The 16,678-nt window shown below is 43.3% G+C and overlaps 1 protein-coding gene across 3 annotated transcripts in view; it reads left to right on the forward strand.

Moving 5' to 3' along the window:
* znf532 (zinc finger protein 532) overlaps window positions 1–16,678 on the forward strand; it is a 45,486-nt gene that overhangs the window by 13,140 nt on the left and 15,668 nt on the right. For all 3 annotated transcript variants that reach the window (XM_045222507.1, XM_045222508.1, XM_041885363.2), the window contains 2 exons: window positions 4,494–5,664; window positions 5,892–6,326. In XM_045222507.1, coding sequence (XP_045078442.1) covers window positions 4,519–5,664; window positions 5,892–6,326 — 1,581 coding nt within the window. In that variant the 5' untranslated portion in view covers window positions 4,494–4,518. The remainder of the gene's footprint in view (window positions 1–4,493; window positions 5,665–5,891; window positions 6,327–16,678) is intronic.

Genomic DNA, 16,678 nt, shown 5'->3' on the forward strand with positions numbered 1-16,678 from the left:
CTGATACATTAAGTATTCTAACCTGATACATTAATTATTCTAACCTGATACATTAATTATCCTAATCTGATACATTAGGTCCCCTAACCTGATACATTAACTTTTCTAACCTGATACATTAATTATCCTAATCTGATACATTAGGTCTCCTAACCTGATACATTAGGTCTCATAACCTGTACATTAACCTAACCTGATACATAATTATCTAATCTGATACATTAGGTCCCCTAACCTGATACATTAATTATGTCTAACCTGATACATTAATTTTCCTAATCTGATACATTAGGTCTCCTAACCTGATACATTAGTCTCCTAACCTGATACATTAGTTCTCCTAACCTGATACATTAATTATCCTAACCTGATACATTAATTATCCTAATCTAATACATTAGGTATCCTAACCTCATACATTAATTATCCTAACCTGATACATTAGGTCTAACCTGATACATTAATTATTCTAACCTGATACAAATTATTCTAATCTGATACAATAGGTCTCCTAACCTGATACATTAGGTCTCCTAACCTGATACATTAATTATCCCTAACCTGATACATTAATACTCCTAACCTGATACATTAATACTCCTAACCTGATACATTAATTATCCTAATCTGATACATTAGGTCTCCTAACCTGATACATTAATTATCCTAACCTGATACATTAATTAACCTGACCTGATACATTAATGATTCTAATCTGATACATTAGGTCTCCTAACCTGATACATGAATTACCATAATCGGATACATTAGGTCTACTAACCTGATATATTAATTATCCTAACCTGATACATTAATTATCCTAATCTGATGCATTAGGTCTCCTAACCTGATACATTAATTATTCTAACCTGATACATTAGGTCTCCTAACCTGATACAGTAGGTCCCCTAACCTGATACATTAATTTTTCTAACCTGATACATTAATTATCCTAATCTGATACATTAGGTCTCCTAACCTGATACATTAGGTCTCATAACCTGATACATTAATTTTTCTAACCTGATACATTAATTATTCTAACCTGATACATTAATTATTCTAACCTGATACATTAATTATCCTAATCTGATACATTAGGTCCCCTAGCCTGATACATTAATTTTTCTAACCTGATACATTAATTATCCTAATCTGATACATTAGGTCTCCTAACCTGATACATTAGGTCTCATAACCTGATACATTAATTATCCTAACCTGATACATTAATTATCCAAATCTGATACATTAGGTCCCCTAACCTGATACATTAATTTGTCTAACCTGATACATTAATTATCCTAATCTGATACATTAGGTCTCCTAACCTGATACATTAGGTCTCCTAACCTGATACATTAATTATCCTAACCTGATACATTAATACTCCTAACCTGATACATTAATTATCCTAATCTAATACATTAGGTATCCTAACCTCATACATTAATTATCCTAACCTTATACATTAGGTCCCCTAACCTGATACATTAATTATTCTAACCTGATACATTAATTATTCTAATCTGATACAATAGGTCTCCTAACCTGATACATTAGGTCTCCTAACCTGATGCATTAATTATCCTAACCTGATACATTAATACTCCTAACCTGATACATTAATACTCCTAACCTGATACATTAATTATCCTAATCTGATTCATTAGGTCTCCTAACCTGATACAATAATTATCCTGACCTGATACATTAATTATCCTGACCTGATACATTAATTATTCTAATCTGATACATTAGGTATCCTAACCTGATACATTAGGTCTCATAATCGGATACATTAGGTCTCCTAACCTGATACATTAATTATCCTAACCTGATACATTAATTATCCTAATCTGATACATTAGGTTTCCTATCCTGTTACATTCATTATCCTAATCTGATACATTAATTATCCTAATCTTATACATTAGGTCTCCTAACCTGATATATTAATTATCCTAATCTGAAACATTAGGTATCCTAACCTGATACATTAATTATTCTAACCTGATACATTAATTATCCTAATCGGATACATTAGGTCTCCTAACCTGACACATTAATTATAATAATATAAAATATAAATAAATATAATATGCCATTTAGCAGACGCTTTTATCCAAAGCGACTTACAGTCATGCGTGCATACATTTTTGTGTATGGGTGGTCCCGGGGATCGAACCCACTACCCTGGCGTTACAAGCGCCGTGCTCTACCAATTGAGCTACAGAGGAACCTAATGTATCAGATTATCCTAACCTGATACATTAGGTCTCCTAACCTGATACATTAATACTCCTAACCTGATACATTAATTATCCTAATCTGATACATTAGGTATCCTAACCTGATACATTAATACTCCTAACCTGATACATTAATTATCCTAACCTGATACATTAATTATCCTAATCTGATACATTAGGTCTCCTAACCTGATATATTAATTATCCTAATCTGAAACATTAGGTCTCCTAACCTGATACATTAATTATTCTAACCTGATACATTAATGATCCTAATCTGATACATTAGGTCTCCTAACCTGATACATTAATACTCCTAACCTGATACATTAAGTATCCTAACCTGATACATTAATTATTAATACTCCTAACCTGATACATTAATTATCCTAATCTGATACATTAGGTCTCCTAACCTGATACATTAATACTCCTAACCTGATACATTAATTATCCTAACCTGATACATTAATTATCATAATCTGATACATTAGGTCTCCTAACCTGATACATTAGGTCCCCTAACCTGATACATTAATACTCCTAACCTGATACATTAATACTCCTATCCTGATACATTAATTATCCTAACCTGATACATTAGGTCTCCTAACCTGATACAATAATTATCCTGACCTGATACATTAATTATCCTAATCCGATACATTAGGTCTCCTTACCTGATACATTAATTATCCTAACCTGACATTAATTATCCTAATCCGATACACTAGGTCTCCTAACCTGATACATTAATTATCCTAACCTGATACATTAATTATCTTAATCTGATACATTAGGTCTCCTAACCTGATACATTAATTATCCTAACCTGATACATTAATACTCCTAACCTGATACATTAATACTCCTAACCTGATACATTAGGTCTCATAATCTTATACATTAGGTCTCCTAATCTGATACATTAGGTCTCCTAACCTGATACGTTAATTATCCTAACTTGATACATTAGGTCTCCTAACCTGATTCATTAATTATCCTAACCTGATACGTTAATTATCCTAACCTGATACATTAATTATCCTAACCTGATACATTAGGTCTCCTTACCTGATACATTAATTATCCTAACCTGATACATTCATTATCCTAATCTGATACATTAATTATCCTAATCTGAAACATTAGGTCTCCTAACCGGATACATTAATTATTCTAACCTGATACATTAATTATCCTAATCTGATACATTAGGTCTCCTAACCTGATACATTAATTATCCTAACCTGATACATTAATGATCCTAACCTGATACTTTAGGTCTCCTAACCTGATACATTAATTATCCTAATCTGATACATTAGGTCTCCTAACCTGATACATTAATACTCCTAACCTGATACATTAGGTCTCCTAACCTGACACATTAAGTATCCTAATTTGTTACATTATGTCTCCTAACCTGATACATTAATTATCCTAACCGGATACATTAATTATCCTAACCTGATACATTAATACTCCTAACCTGATACATTAATACTCCTAACCTGATACATTAATTATCCTAATCTGATACATTAGGTCTCCTAACCTGATACATTAATACTCCTAACCTGATACATTAATACTCCTAACCTGATGCATTAATTATCCTAACCTGATACATTAATTATCCTAACCTGATACATTTGTTATCCTAATCTGATACATTAGGTATCCTAACCTGATACATTAATTATCCTAACCTGCTACATTAGGTCCCCTAACCTGATACATTAATTATCCTAACCTGATATATTAATTATCCTAACCTGATACATTAATTATCCTAGCCTGATACATTAATTATCCTAACCTGATACATTAATTATCCTAACCTGATACACTAATTATCCTAGCCTGATACATTAATTATCCTAGCCTGATACATAAATTGTCCTAACTTGATACATTAATTTTCCTAACTTGATACATTAATTATCCTAACCTGATACATTAATTATCCTAAACTTATATGAAAAAGTCACTTCCGGTCGTAGCTGTATCCCACCTAATCAGAACCATGAATGCTTGTCATGACTTTGTTTACAATAGGTGCAATAGCACTCCATGTTCTCTCCAATGGCATTATGGGTGGAATCTGGAGGCTTAATCATCTCCTCACCCTTCTTTTGTGTATTGACAAAATTGTTCTGATTGAATGAGTTTGTGTATTAATTTGTGTAATTTGTGTACTAGCTAACTAGTTGTATTTTTTCATTATGTCTCTTCCAGGTTCTTGCATCATCACATCAAGAACATGGCCGATATGAAGACCCCAGACTTTGACGACCTCCTGGCAGCCTTCGACATCCCAGACATGGTGGACCCGAAGACAGCCATAGAGTCAGGCCACGAGGACACCCACGATGGCCAGCTCAAACACCCCAGTGTCCCCCACGAGGACCCCCATGATGGCCAGCTCAAACACCCCAGCGTCCCCCACGAGGACGAGGCACACACCCCCTCTGGAGGACCAGACGTGGGCGTCAGCGTCATCGTCAAGAATGTCCACAAAATGGACGCCGGCGGTGAAGAACACACACGACCAGAGAAGGAGGTCCAGGCTGAGCCCACCACCATGGTGAACCACAATGGACTTCATAACGGGTACCTGTCAATGTCACCTAACGACCGGCACAGTAAGAACAACAGAGCCGATAAGACTCTGAGAGATGTGGAGGCTCATCATGGATTGGCTATCAGCTCCAACTTCGTCTCCCACTCTACTTTCAACCAATTCAGTCCCATTTCCAGCGCTGAGGAGTTTGACGATGACGATAAGATTGAAGTTGATGACTCTCTGGACAGGGTCAAGCAGAGCGCCCTGCCATGTTTTAGGACAAACCCTCTGACAGAACCACCTGCCAAGAGAGAGGAGCAACTGACCACAAAAGCCGTACTGGCAGACTCTCATAGCACAGCCAAACCTGGGACCAAGTCCAAGGGAGACTGTGAGAAATCAAAACTTGATAAAAACAACAACACTTTGGTCACTGTTAGTCTGAACCTTTACGACTCCTCTAAATCAAGGAAACTTGAAGAAGAGAAAGCCAAAGAGACAACGGCCCCTAGGCCCCAGGAGGGCTCAGGGAGGGAGGCTGGGGAGCCCTGTGTCCAGTCTGTGTCCACCAGTCTCTCCCAGGCCAAGCAAGCCAATTCGTCAGCCAAACTTTCCTCCTGCATCGCTGCTATAGCAGCTCTCAGTGCTAAGAAAGCCACAGTATCAGACACCACTAACTCTGTGGTCTCTGAGTCTCCCCCTACCACCCAGAGAGACTCATCCACCACCATCCCCACCATCCACACCCAGAGGGAAGCCCCCAAGGAGGCCAAAGAGAGGGAAAGCCCCAGGGTCCTGGTCCCAGAGAAGTCCCCAGACCAGGAGTCAACCTCCGCTCTGGAGGTATGGATTGTGTATATGTCAAGTGTGTAAATGTATAGTATACTGTACTCTCTACTTGAATATATCAGTACTATGTGTCTAAGACGAACCTCTAGGAGGGGTCAGATGCTCGATTAACGATTACAGTACCATTTCTGTCACGCAGTCTGTCCACGACAGATTAGTCCCAGACAAATTTCCGCCCGGGGACAATAAAGTTGATCCTATCCTATTCTATCCTATCCTAGGTGGCCAGGAGGCTGCAGTCCAAACAGCCAGAGAGCCCCAGCAGCCCGACCACCAGCGAGGACAGCATTAGAGGCTCTGGTTCCCCCTCCTCCTCCCCCTCCACACCCGTCATCCCCAAGGTCCGGATCAAAACCATCAAGACCTCCTCTGGCCAGATCAAACGCACCGTCACCAGAGTGCTTCCGTCAGCCCAGGTAGAGTCAGACGCTGGACGCCTGAAGAAAGGGTCTTCCATCATGGTCTCCTCCTTCCTGTCCTCCCCAACGTCCTCCTCTGTGTTCTCCTCCCCGACCTCGACGCGGACCTCTTCCCTGCCCACCACCACCCCAGGAGGAGGCCCAGGCATTGCCATGGAGAGCAACAAGCAGATGACCATCAAACCTGTGGCCACTGCTTTCCTCCCTGTGTCGGCAGTCAAGACGGCGGGTACCCAGGTAACTAACCTTTTTCTTTATACAGTGCCCTCTGTAAGTATTGGGACAGTGACTCATTTTGTTTTGTTTTGCTTTGCTTCTGTACTCCAGCACTTTGGATTTGAAATCAAACAATGACTATGAGGTTAAACTGCAGACATATCGGGTGAACAGTTTAGAAAATTATAACACTTTTTATACATAGTCCCCCCATTTTAGGGGAGCAAAATATTCACTTATACAGTACCAGTAAAAAGTTTGGACACACCTACTCATTCAAGGGTTTTTCTTTATTTTTACTATTTTCTACACTGTAGAATAATAGTGAAGACATCAAAACTATGAAATAACACGTATGGAATCATGTAGTAACCAAAAGTGTTAAACAAATCAAAATATATTTTATGTTTGAGATTCTTCAAATAGCCACCCTTTGCCTTGATGACAGCTTTGCACACTCTTGGCATTCTCTCAACCAGCTTCACCTGGAATGCTTTTCCAACAGTCTTGAAGGAGTTCCCACATATGCTTAGCACTTGTTGGCTGCTTTTCCTTCACTCTGCTGTCCGACTCATCCCAAACCATCTCAATTGGGTTGAGGTCGGGGGATTGTGGAGGCCAGGTCATCTGATGCAGCACTCCATCACTCTCCTTCTTGGTAAAATAGCCCTTACACAGCCTGGAGGTGTGTTGGGTCATTGTCTTGTTGAAAAACAAATGATAGTCCCACAAAGCCCAAACCAGATGGGATGGCGTATCGCTGCAGAATGCTGTGGTAGCCATGCTGGTTAAGTGTGCCTTGAATTCTAAATAAATCACAGACCGTGTCACTGCACTTGAATAATATTTTCTGTATTGATTGACCTTCATGTCTTAAAGTAATGATGGACTGTCGTTTCTCTTTGCTTATTTGAGCTGTTCTTACCATAATATGGACTTGGTCTTTTACCAAATAGGGCTATCTTCTGTATACTCCCCTACCTTGTCACAACACAACTGATTGGCTCAAACGCATTGAGAAGGAAAGAAATTACGCAAATTAACTTTTAACAAGGCACACCTGTTAATTGAAATGCATTCCAGGTGACTACCTCATGAAGCTGGTTGAGAGAATGCCAAGAGTGTGCAAAGCTGTCATCTAGGCAAAGGGTGGCTACTTTGAAGAATCTAACATCTAAAATAGCATTTGATTTGTTTAACACTTTTGTGGTTACTACATGACTCCATATGTGTTATTTCATAGTTTTGATGTCTTCACTATTATTCTACAATGTAGAAAATAGTAACAAAATAAAGAGAAACCCTTGAATGAGTAGGTGTGTCCACACTTTCGACTGGTACTGTGTGTGTGTGTGTATATATATGTATATATACACACACACACACTACCGTTCAAAAGTTTGGGGTCACTTATAAATGTCCTTGTTTTCGAAAGAAAAGCAATTTTTTTGTCCATTGAAATAACATCAAATTGATCAGAAATACAGTGTAGACATTGTTAATGTTGTAAATGGCTATTGTAGCTGGAAACTGCTGATTTTTTTATGGAATATCTACATAGGCGTACAGAGGCCAATTATCAGCAACCATCAGTCCTGTGTTCCAATGGCATGTTGTGTTTGCTAATCCAAGTTTATCATTTTACATTTACATGTTAGTCATTTAGCAGACGCTCTTATCCAGAGCGACTTACAGTTAGTGAGTGCATACAATCTTTTATTTGTATTGGCCAGTCTGAGATACGGCTTTTTCTTTGCAACTCTGCCTAGAAGGTCAGCATCCCGGAGTCGCCTTTTCAATGTTGACATTGAGACTGGTGTTTTGCGGGTGTTTATTTAATGAAGCTACCAGTTGAGCACCTGTGAGGTGTCTGTTTCTCAAACAATATATATATATAATACAAATATGGTCTCTAAGGCCTTTCATGGCTCACATCAACACCATCATCCCAGACACCCTGGACCCACGCCAATTTGCATACCGCCCCAACAGATCCAGAGATTACGCAATTTCTATTGCACTCGACACTGCCCTCACCCACCTGGACAAAAGGAATACCTATGTAAGAATGCTGCTCATTGACTACATATAAGCTTCACTTATACAAAAGTTTTACATGAACCCTAAATGGTTCTCAAGTAGATTACTAAGAGAAGCTCACCCATCATCCATTTGAAAATGGCCTTTTTGCCTTTGTGCAGATTGCCATGTCTCATTTTCGATTAATTGAAAATGAAACCTTTTTCAAAGTGTCTCTCATTTTCAAACAAGAATTGCAATTTCACCCCCCTGAAAAGATAGAACAAATATTACAACAAATATTATGGCTGAGCTCAAATGTGCTGGTTGACAAAATACCTGTATTTATGGGAAATATGTTTGAAAAGGGTATTTTGTTTTTAAATGATATTGTAAATTGGAATGGTACAGTTAAGTCTTTCATAGAGTTATCAGAATTGTATGGGAAGGTCTGCTCAATCCAAGATTGGGGAGCTTGGGCCGATGGCTGATAGGTCACTGGTTCGGGTCCCCGTTATTGACCTTGTGGGAGATCTGTCGACGTGCCCTTGAGCACACCGGAGGGGATGGCTGCCATTTTATGGACTCTTAACCAACCGTGCTATTTTGTGTGTTCTTTCGCATTGTTTGTAACTTATTTTGTACATAATGTTGCTGCTACCGTCTCTTATGACCGAAAAGAGCTTCTGGACATCAGAACAGCGATTACTCACCTTGGACTAATAATTTTTCTTTAATGAGTCGGACGAGAGGGATTTGCTCCAGTCATCCGACAGGGCCCTCATCCCCGTCATTCGCAGTAGAAAGAAAAGGAGATATCACGGAAGGAGATCGGGGTGCTTGGTAAGGAGCCGGTGACGAGTGGCTAATCTGCCTTTGCCATCGATACTATTGGCCAACTTACAATCGCTTGATAATAAAGTGGACAAACTACAAGCACGTATATCCTACAAACGGGACATTAAAAACTGTAATATCTTATGTTTCATAGAGTCGTGGCTGAACGAAGACATGAATAACATACAGCTGGCTGGTTATACACTGTATCGACAGGATAGAACAGCAGCCTCTGGTAAGACAAGGGGTGGCGGTCAATGTATATTCGTAAACAACAGCTGGTGCACGATATCTAAGGAAGTCTCAAGGTTTTGCTCGCCTGAGGTAGAGTATCTCATGAAAAGCTGTAGACCACACTATCTACCAAGAGAGTTTTCATCTATATTCTTCGTAGCTGTCTAATTACATTTTACATTTACATTTACATTTTCGTCATTTAGCAGACGCTCTTATCCAGAGAGACTTACAAATTGGTGCATTCACCTTATGATAGCCAGTGGGACAACCACTTTACAATATATATATATATATATATATATTATGATTATTATTCTTTTTTTTTGGGGGGGGGGGTAGGGGGAGGGTAGAAGGATTACTTTTATCCTATCCCAGGTATTCCTTAAAGAGGTGGGGTTTCAAGTGTCTCCGGTAGGTGGTGAGTGACTCCGCTGTCCTGGCGTCGTGAGGGAGATTGTTCCACCATTGGGGTGCCAGAGCAAGCGAACAGTTTTGACTGGGCTAAGCGGGAACTGTGCTTCCGCAGAAGTAGGGGGGCCAGCAGGCCAGAGGTGGATGAACGCAATGCCCTCGTTTGGGTGTAGGGACTGATCAGAGCCTGAAGGTACGGCGGTGCCGTTCCCCTCACAGCTCCGTAGGCAAGCACCATGGTCTTGTAGCAGATGCGGGCTTCAACTGGAAGCCAGTGGAGTGTGCGGAGGAGCGGGGTGACGTGAGAGAACTTGGGAAGGTTGAACACCAGACGGGCTGCAGCGTTCTGGATGAGTTGTAGGGGTTTAATGGCACAGGCAGGGAGCCCAGCCAACAGCGAGTTGCAGTAATCCAGACGGAAGATGACAAGTGCCTGGATTAGGACCTGTGCCGCTTCCTGTGTAAGGTAGGGTTGTACTCTGCGAATGTTGTAGAGCATGAACCTACAGGATCGAGTCACCGCTTTGATGTTAGCGGAGAACGACAGGGTGTTGTCCAGGGTCACGCCAAGGTTCTTTGCACTCTGGGAGGAGGACACAACGGAGTTGTCAACCGTGATGGCGAGATCATGGAGCGGGCAGTCCTTCCCCGGGAGGAAGAGCAGCTCCGTCTTGCCGAGGTTCAGCTTGAGGTGGTGATCCGTCATCCACACTGATATGTCTGCCAGACATGCAGAGATGCGATTCGCCACCTGGTTATCAGAAGGGGGAAAGGAGAAGATTAATTGTGTGTCGTCTGCGTAGCAATGATAGGAGAGACCATGTGAGGATATGACAGAGCCAAGTGACTTGGTGTATAGAGAGAATAGGAGAGGGCCTAGAACTGAGCCCTGGGGGACACCAGTGGTGAGAACACGTGGTGCGGAGACAGATTCTCGCCACGCCACCTGGTAGGAGCGACCTGTGAGGTAGGACGCAATCCAAGAGTGAGCCGCGCCGGAGATGCCCAACTCGGAGAGGGTGGAAAGGAGGATCTGATGGTTCACAGTATCAAAGGCAGCAGATAGGTCTAGAAGGATGAGAGCAGAGGAGAGAGAGTTAGCTTTAGCAGTGCGGAGAGCCTCCGTGACACAGAGAAGAGCAGTCTCAGTTGAATGACCAGTCTTGAAACCTGACTGGTTTGGATCAAGAAGGTCATTCTGAGAGAGAGATAGCAAGAGAGTTGGCTAAAGACGGCACGCTCAAGAGTTTTGAAGAGAAAAGAAAGCAGGGATACTGGTCTGTAGTTGTTGACATCGGAGGGATCGAATGTAGGTTTGTTGAGAAGGGCTGCAACTCTCGCTCTCTTGAAGACAGAAGGGACATAGCCAGTGGTCAAGGATGAGTTGATGAGTGAGGTGAGGTAAGGGAGAAGGTCTCCGGAAATGGTCTGGAGAAGAGAGGAGGGGATAGGGTCAAGCGGGCAGGTTGTTGGGCGGCCGGCCGTCACAAGTCGCAAGATTTCATCTGGAGAGAGAGGGGAGAAAGAAGTCAAAGCATAGGGTAGGGCATTGTGAGCAGGACCAGCGGTGTCATTTGACTTAATAAATGAGGATCGGATGTCATCAACCTTCTTTTCAAAATGGTTGACGAAGTCATCCACAGAGAGGGAGGAGGGAGGGGGAGGAGGAGGAGGATTCAGCAGGGAGGAGAAGGTGGCAAAGAGCTTCCTAGGGTTAGAGGCAGAGGCTTGAAATTTAGAGTGGTAGAAAGTGGCTTTAGCAGCAGAAACAGAGGAAGAAAATGTAGAGAGGAGGGAGTGAAAAGATGACAGGTCGGCAAGGAGTCTAGTTTTCCTCCATTTCCGCTCGGCTGCCCGGAGTCCTGTTCTGTGAGCTCGCAATGAGTCGTCAAGCCACGGAGCAGGAGTGGAGGACCGAGCCGGCTGGGAGGATAGGGGACATAGAGAGTCAAAAGATGCAGAAAGGGAGGAGAGGAGGGTTGAGGAGGCAGAATCAGGAGATTGGAGGGAGAAGGATTGATCAGAGGGAAGAGATGATAGGATGGAAGAGGAGAGAGTAGCAGGAGAGAGAGAGCGAAGGTCGCGACGGCGCATTACCATCTGAGTATGGGCAGAGTGAGTAGTGTTGGAGGAGAGCGAGAGAGAAAAGGATACAAAGTAGTGGTCGGAGACTTGGAGGGGAGTTGCAGTGAGATTAGTAGAAGAACAGCATCTAGTAAAGATGAGGTCAAGCGTATTGCCTGCCTTGTGAGTAGGGGGAGACGGTGAGAGGGTTAGGTCAAAAGAGGAGAGGAGTGGAAAGAAGGAGGCAGAGAGAAATTAGTCAAAGGTAGACGTAGGGAGGTTAAAGTCACCCAGAACTGTGAAGGGTGAGCCATCCTCAGGAAAGGAACTTATCAAGGCGTCAAGCTCATTGATGAACTCTCCAAGGGAACCTGGAGGGCGATAAATGATAAGGATGTTAAGCTTGAATGGGCTAGTGACTGTGACAGCATGGAATTCAAATGAGGAGATAGACAGATGGGTCAGGGGAGAAAGAGAGAATGTCCACTTGGGAGGGATGAGGATTCCTGTGCCACCGCCCCGCTGACCAGATGCTCTCGGGTTATGTGAGAACACATGGTCAGACGAGGAGAGAGCAGTAGGAGTAGCAGTGTTTTCTGTGGTAATCCATGTTTCCGTCAGCGCCAAGAAGTCGAGGGACTGGAGGGTAGCATAGGCTGAGATGAACTCTGCCTTGTTGGCCGCAGAACGGCAGTTCCAGAGGCTGCCGGAGACCTGGAACTCCACGTGGGTCGTGCGTGCAGGGACCACCAGGTTAGAGAGGCAGCAGCCACGCGGTGTGAGGCGTTTGTATGGCCTGTGCAGAGGAGAGATCAGGGATAGACAGACACATAGTTGACAGGCTACAGAAAAGGCTACACTAATGCAAAGGAGATCGGAATGAAATTAACTAAACATCTGGGGTAGCGAGGCCTCCCTCACTAACCTTTCACTGAAACACTCAAATACAACTCTTCCAACATTCCACTTTAGAAATTATAATTGCTGTAATCTACAGTAGTTCAATGTTTCCAGGAATAGACTAACTTAGTTTATTCAGCTAGCTAACTTGGTACAGTATTCTTCTGTGAAAACCGCCCAGGGCACCGTATCCTATGACGCCATAGCTAACTAGCATGCTAGCACCCAATAACACACGGTTTAGCACCAATACTTGGTTACAACAAACTACCAATGGATCATTCATGTCCGTGTCTCGTTCCTTTCATAACGCAGGAGTAATTAAACGTTGGCTAGCTAGCACAAAGTCAGCCAGGCTAGCTACACAAGTGGACTACACATCTCGATTGTTCAGAAACGTTGCAAAATTCTCATTGACTAAAATGATACAGTACTGCAAGCTGGTAATGTTGGCTAGCTAGCAGTGGCTGCGGTGTTGACTATTTGAAAATGTAGCTGGCTAGCTAACCTCGATAGTTTCTCTATTCTACACCTTTGTCTTTGATACCAAGACAACTATGTTGCTAGCTAACTTTACACTAATCAAATCGTTCCGTTGAAATGTATTTAGTTGCTACAGTACTGCTAGCTGGTATAGTTGGCCAGTTAGCAGTGGCTGCGGTGTTGCTACCCGCTAGCTAGCTAGCTTTAATGGTCCAGGTAGTGGGTTAGCTAGCTAGCCTCGTGATTCACCGGGCTCAGCCGAATACACTACCATACTTACCTACAATAACTACCTACCTACAATCTAAATGCATGGTTTAAGCTTTACTCGACACATATAAAGAAGAAGCCAAGCTTACCTCCCCGCTTAGAAGAACACAACCTCACCCCAACGCTCCTCAGGTTACCACCACAAACCGATGCTGGCACTAAGACCGCATTCAATGAACTATATGCGGCCATAAGCAAACAGGAAATCGCTTATCCAGAGGCGGCACTCCTAGTGACCGGGGACTTTAATGCAGGGAAACTTACATCCATTTTACCTCATTTCTACCAGCATGTTAAATGTGCAACCAGAGGGGAAAAAACTATAGACCACCTTTACTTCACACACAGAGACGCATACAAAGCTCTCCCTTGCCCTCCATTTGGCAAATCTGACCATAATTCTATCCTCCTGATTCCTGCTTACAAGCAAAAACTAAAGCAGGAAGCACCAGTGACTCGGTCAACAAAAAAGTGGTCAGATGAAGCAGATGCTAAGCTACAGGACTGTTTTGCTAGCACAGACTGGAATATGGTCTGGGATTCTTCCGATGGCATTGAGGAGTACAACACATCAGTCACTGGCTTCATCAATAAGTGCATCGATGACGTCGTCCCCACAGTGACTGTACGTACATGCCCCAACCAGAAGCCATGGATTACAGGCAACATCCGCACTGAGCTAAAGGGTAGAGCTGCCGCTTTCAAGGAGCGGGACTCTAACCCGGAAACTTATAAGAAATCCCGCTATGCCCTCCGACAAACCATCAAACAGGCAAAGCGTCAATACAGGACTAAGATCGAATCGTACTACACCGGCTCCGACGCTCGTCAGATGTGGCAGGGCTTGTAAACTATTACAGACTACAAAGGGAAGCACAGCTGCGAGCTGCCCAGTGACACGAGCCTACCAGACGAGCTAAATAACTTGCTTCGAGGCAAGTAACACTGAAACATGCATGAGAGCATCAGCTGTTCCGGACGACTGTGTGATCACGCTCTTCGTAGCCGATGTGAGTAAGACCTTTTAAGCAGGTTAACATTCACAAGGCCGCAGGGCTAGACGGATTACCAGGACGTGTACTCCGAGCATGCGCTGACCAACTGGCAAGTGTCTTCACTGACATTTTCAACCGCTCCCTATCTGAGTCTGTAATACCAACATGTTTCAAGCAGACCAGCATAGTCCCTGCGCCCAAGAAAGCAAAGGTAACCTGCCTAAATGACTACGACCCATAGCACTCACATCTGTAGCGATGAAGTGCTTTGAAAGGCTGGTCATTGCTCGCATCAACACCATTATCCCAGAAACCCTAGACCCACTCCAATTTGCATACTGCCCCAACAGATCCACAGATGATGCAAACTCTATTGCGCGCCACACTGCCCTTTCACACCTGGACAAAAGGAACACCTATGTGAAAATGCTATTCATTGACTACAGCTCAGCGTTCAACACCATAGTGCCCTCAAAGCTCATCACTAAGCTAAGGACCCTGGGACTAAACACCTCCCTCTGCAACTAGATCCTGGACTTCCTGACAGGCCGCCCCCAGGTGGTAAGGGTAGGTAACAACACATCCACCACGCTGATCCTCAACACGGGGGCTCCTCAGGGATGCGTGCTCAGTCCCCTCCTGTACTCCCTGTTCACTCATGACTGCATGGCCAGGCACATTTTTACATTACATTTTAGTCATTTAAAAGACGCTCTTATCCAGAGCGACTTACAGTTAGTGAGTGCATACATTATTATTATGTAATTTTTTTCATACTGGCCCCCCGTGGGAATCGAACCCACAACCCTGGCGTTGCAAACGCCATGCTCTACCAACTGAGCTACATCCCTGCCGGCCATTCCCTCCCATACCCTGGACGACGCTGGGCCAATTGTGCGCCGCCCCATGGGTCTCCCGGTCGCGGCCGGCTACGACAGAGCCTGGATTCGAACCAGGATCTCTAGTGGCACAGCTAGCACTGCAATGCAGTGCCTTAGACCACTGCGCCACTCGGGAGGCACGACTCCAACACCATCATTAAGTTTGCCGATGACACAACAGTGGTAGGCCTGCTCACCGACAACGACGAGACAGCCTATAGGAGGTCAGAGACCTGGCCGTGTGGTGCCAGGATAACAACCTCTCCATCAACGTGATCAAGACAAAGGAGATGATTGTGGACTACAGGAAAAAGAAGAGGACCGAGCACGCCCCCATTCTCATTGACAGGGCTGTTAGTGGAGCAGGTTGAGAGCTTCAAGTTCCTTGGTGTCCACATCACCAACGAACTAACAGTCGTGAAGAGGGCACGACAAAACCTATTCCCCCTAAGGAGACTGAAAATATTTGGCATGGGTCCTCAGATCCTCAAAAGGTTCTACAGCTGCCCCATCGAGAGCATCCTGAATGGTTGCATCACTGCCTGGTATGGAAACTGCTCGGCCTCCGACCGCAAGGCACTACAGAGGGTAGTGCGTACGGCCCAGTACATCACTGGGGCCAAGCTTCCTGCCATAAGACTCCTGAACATCTAATCAAATGGCTACCCCCCTTACACTGCTGCTATTCTGTTTATTATCTATGCTTAGTCACTTTAATAACTCTACCTACATGTACAGTTGAAATCGGAAGTTTGCATACACTTAGGTCGGAGTCATTAAAACTTGTTTTTCAACCACTCCACATATTTCTTGTTAACAAACTATAGTTTTGGCAAGTCGGTTAGGACATCTACTTTGTGCATGACACAAGTAATTTTTCCAACAATTGTTTACAGACAGATTATTTCACTTATAATTCACTGTATCACAATTCCAGTGGGTCAGAAGTTTACATACACTAAGTTGACGGTGCCTTTAAACAGCTTGGAAAATTCCAGAAAACGATGTCATGGCTTTAGAAGCTTCTGATAGGCTAATTGACATAATTTGAGTCAATTGAAGGTGTACCTGTGGATGTATTTCAAGGCCTACCCTCAGTGCCTCTTTGCTTGACATCATGGGAAAATCAAAAGAAATCAGCCAAGACCACAGAAAAAATATTGTAGACCTCCACATTCTGGTTCATTCTTGGGAGCAATTTCCAAACGCCTGAAGGTACCACGTTCATCTGTACAAACAATAGTACGCAAGTATAAACACCATGGGACCACGCAGC

The sequence above is a fragment of the Coregonus clupeaformis genome, chromosome 9, assembly GCF_020615455.1.
Source record: "Coregonus clupeaformis isolate EN_2021a chromosome 9, ASM2061545v1, whole genome shotgun sequence".
NCBI classification, from domain to species: domain Eukaryota; kingdom Metazoa; phylum Chordata; class Actinopteri; order Salmoniformes; family Salmonidae; genus Coregonus; species Coregonus clupeaformis.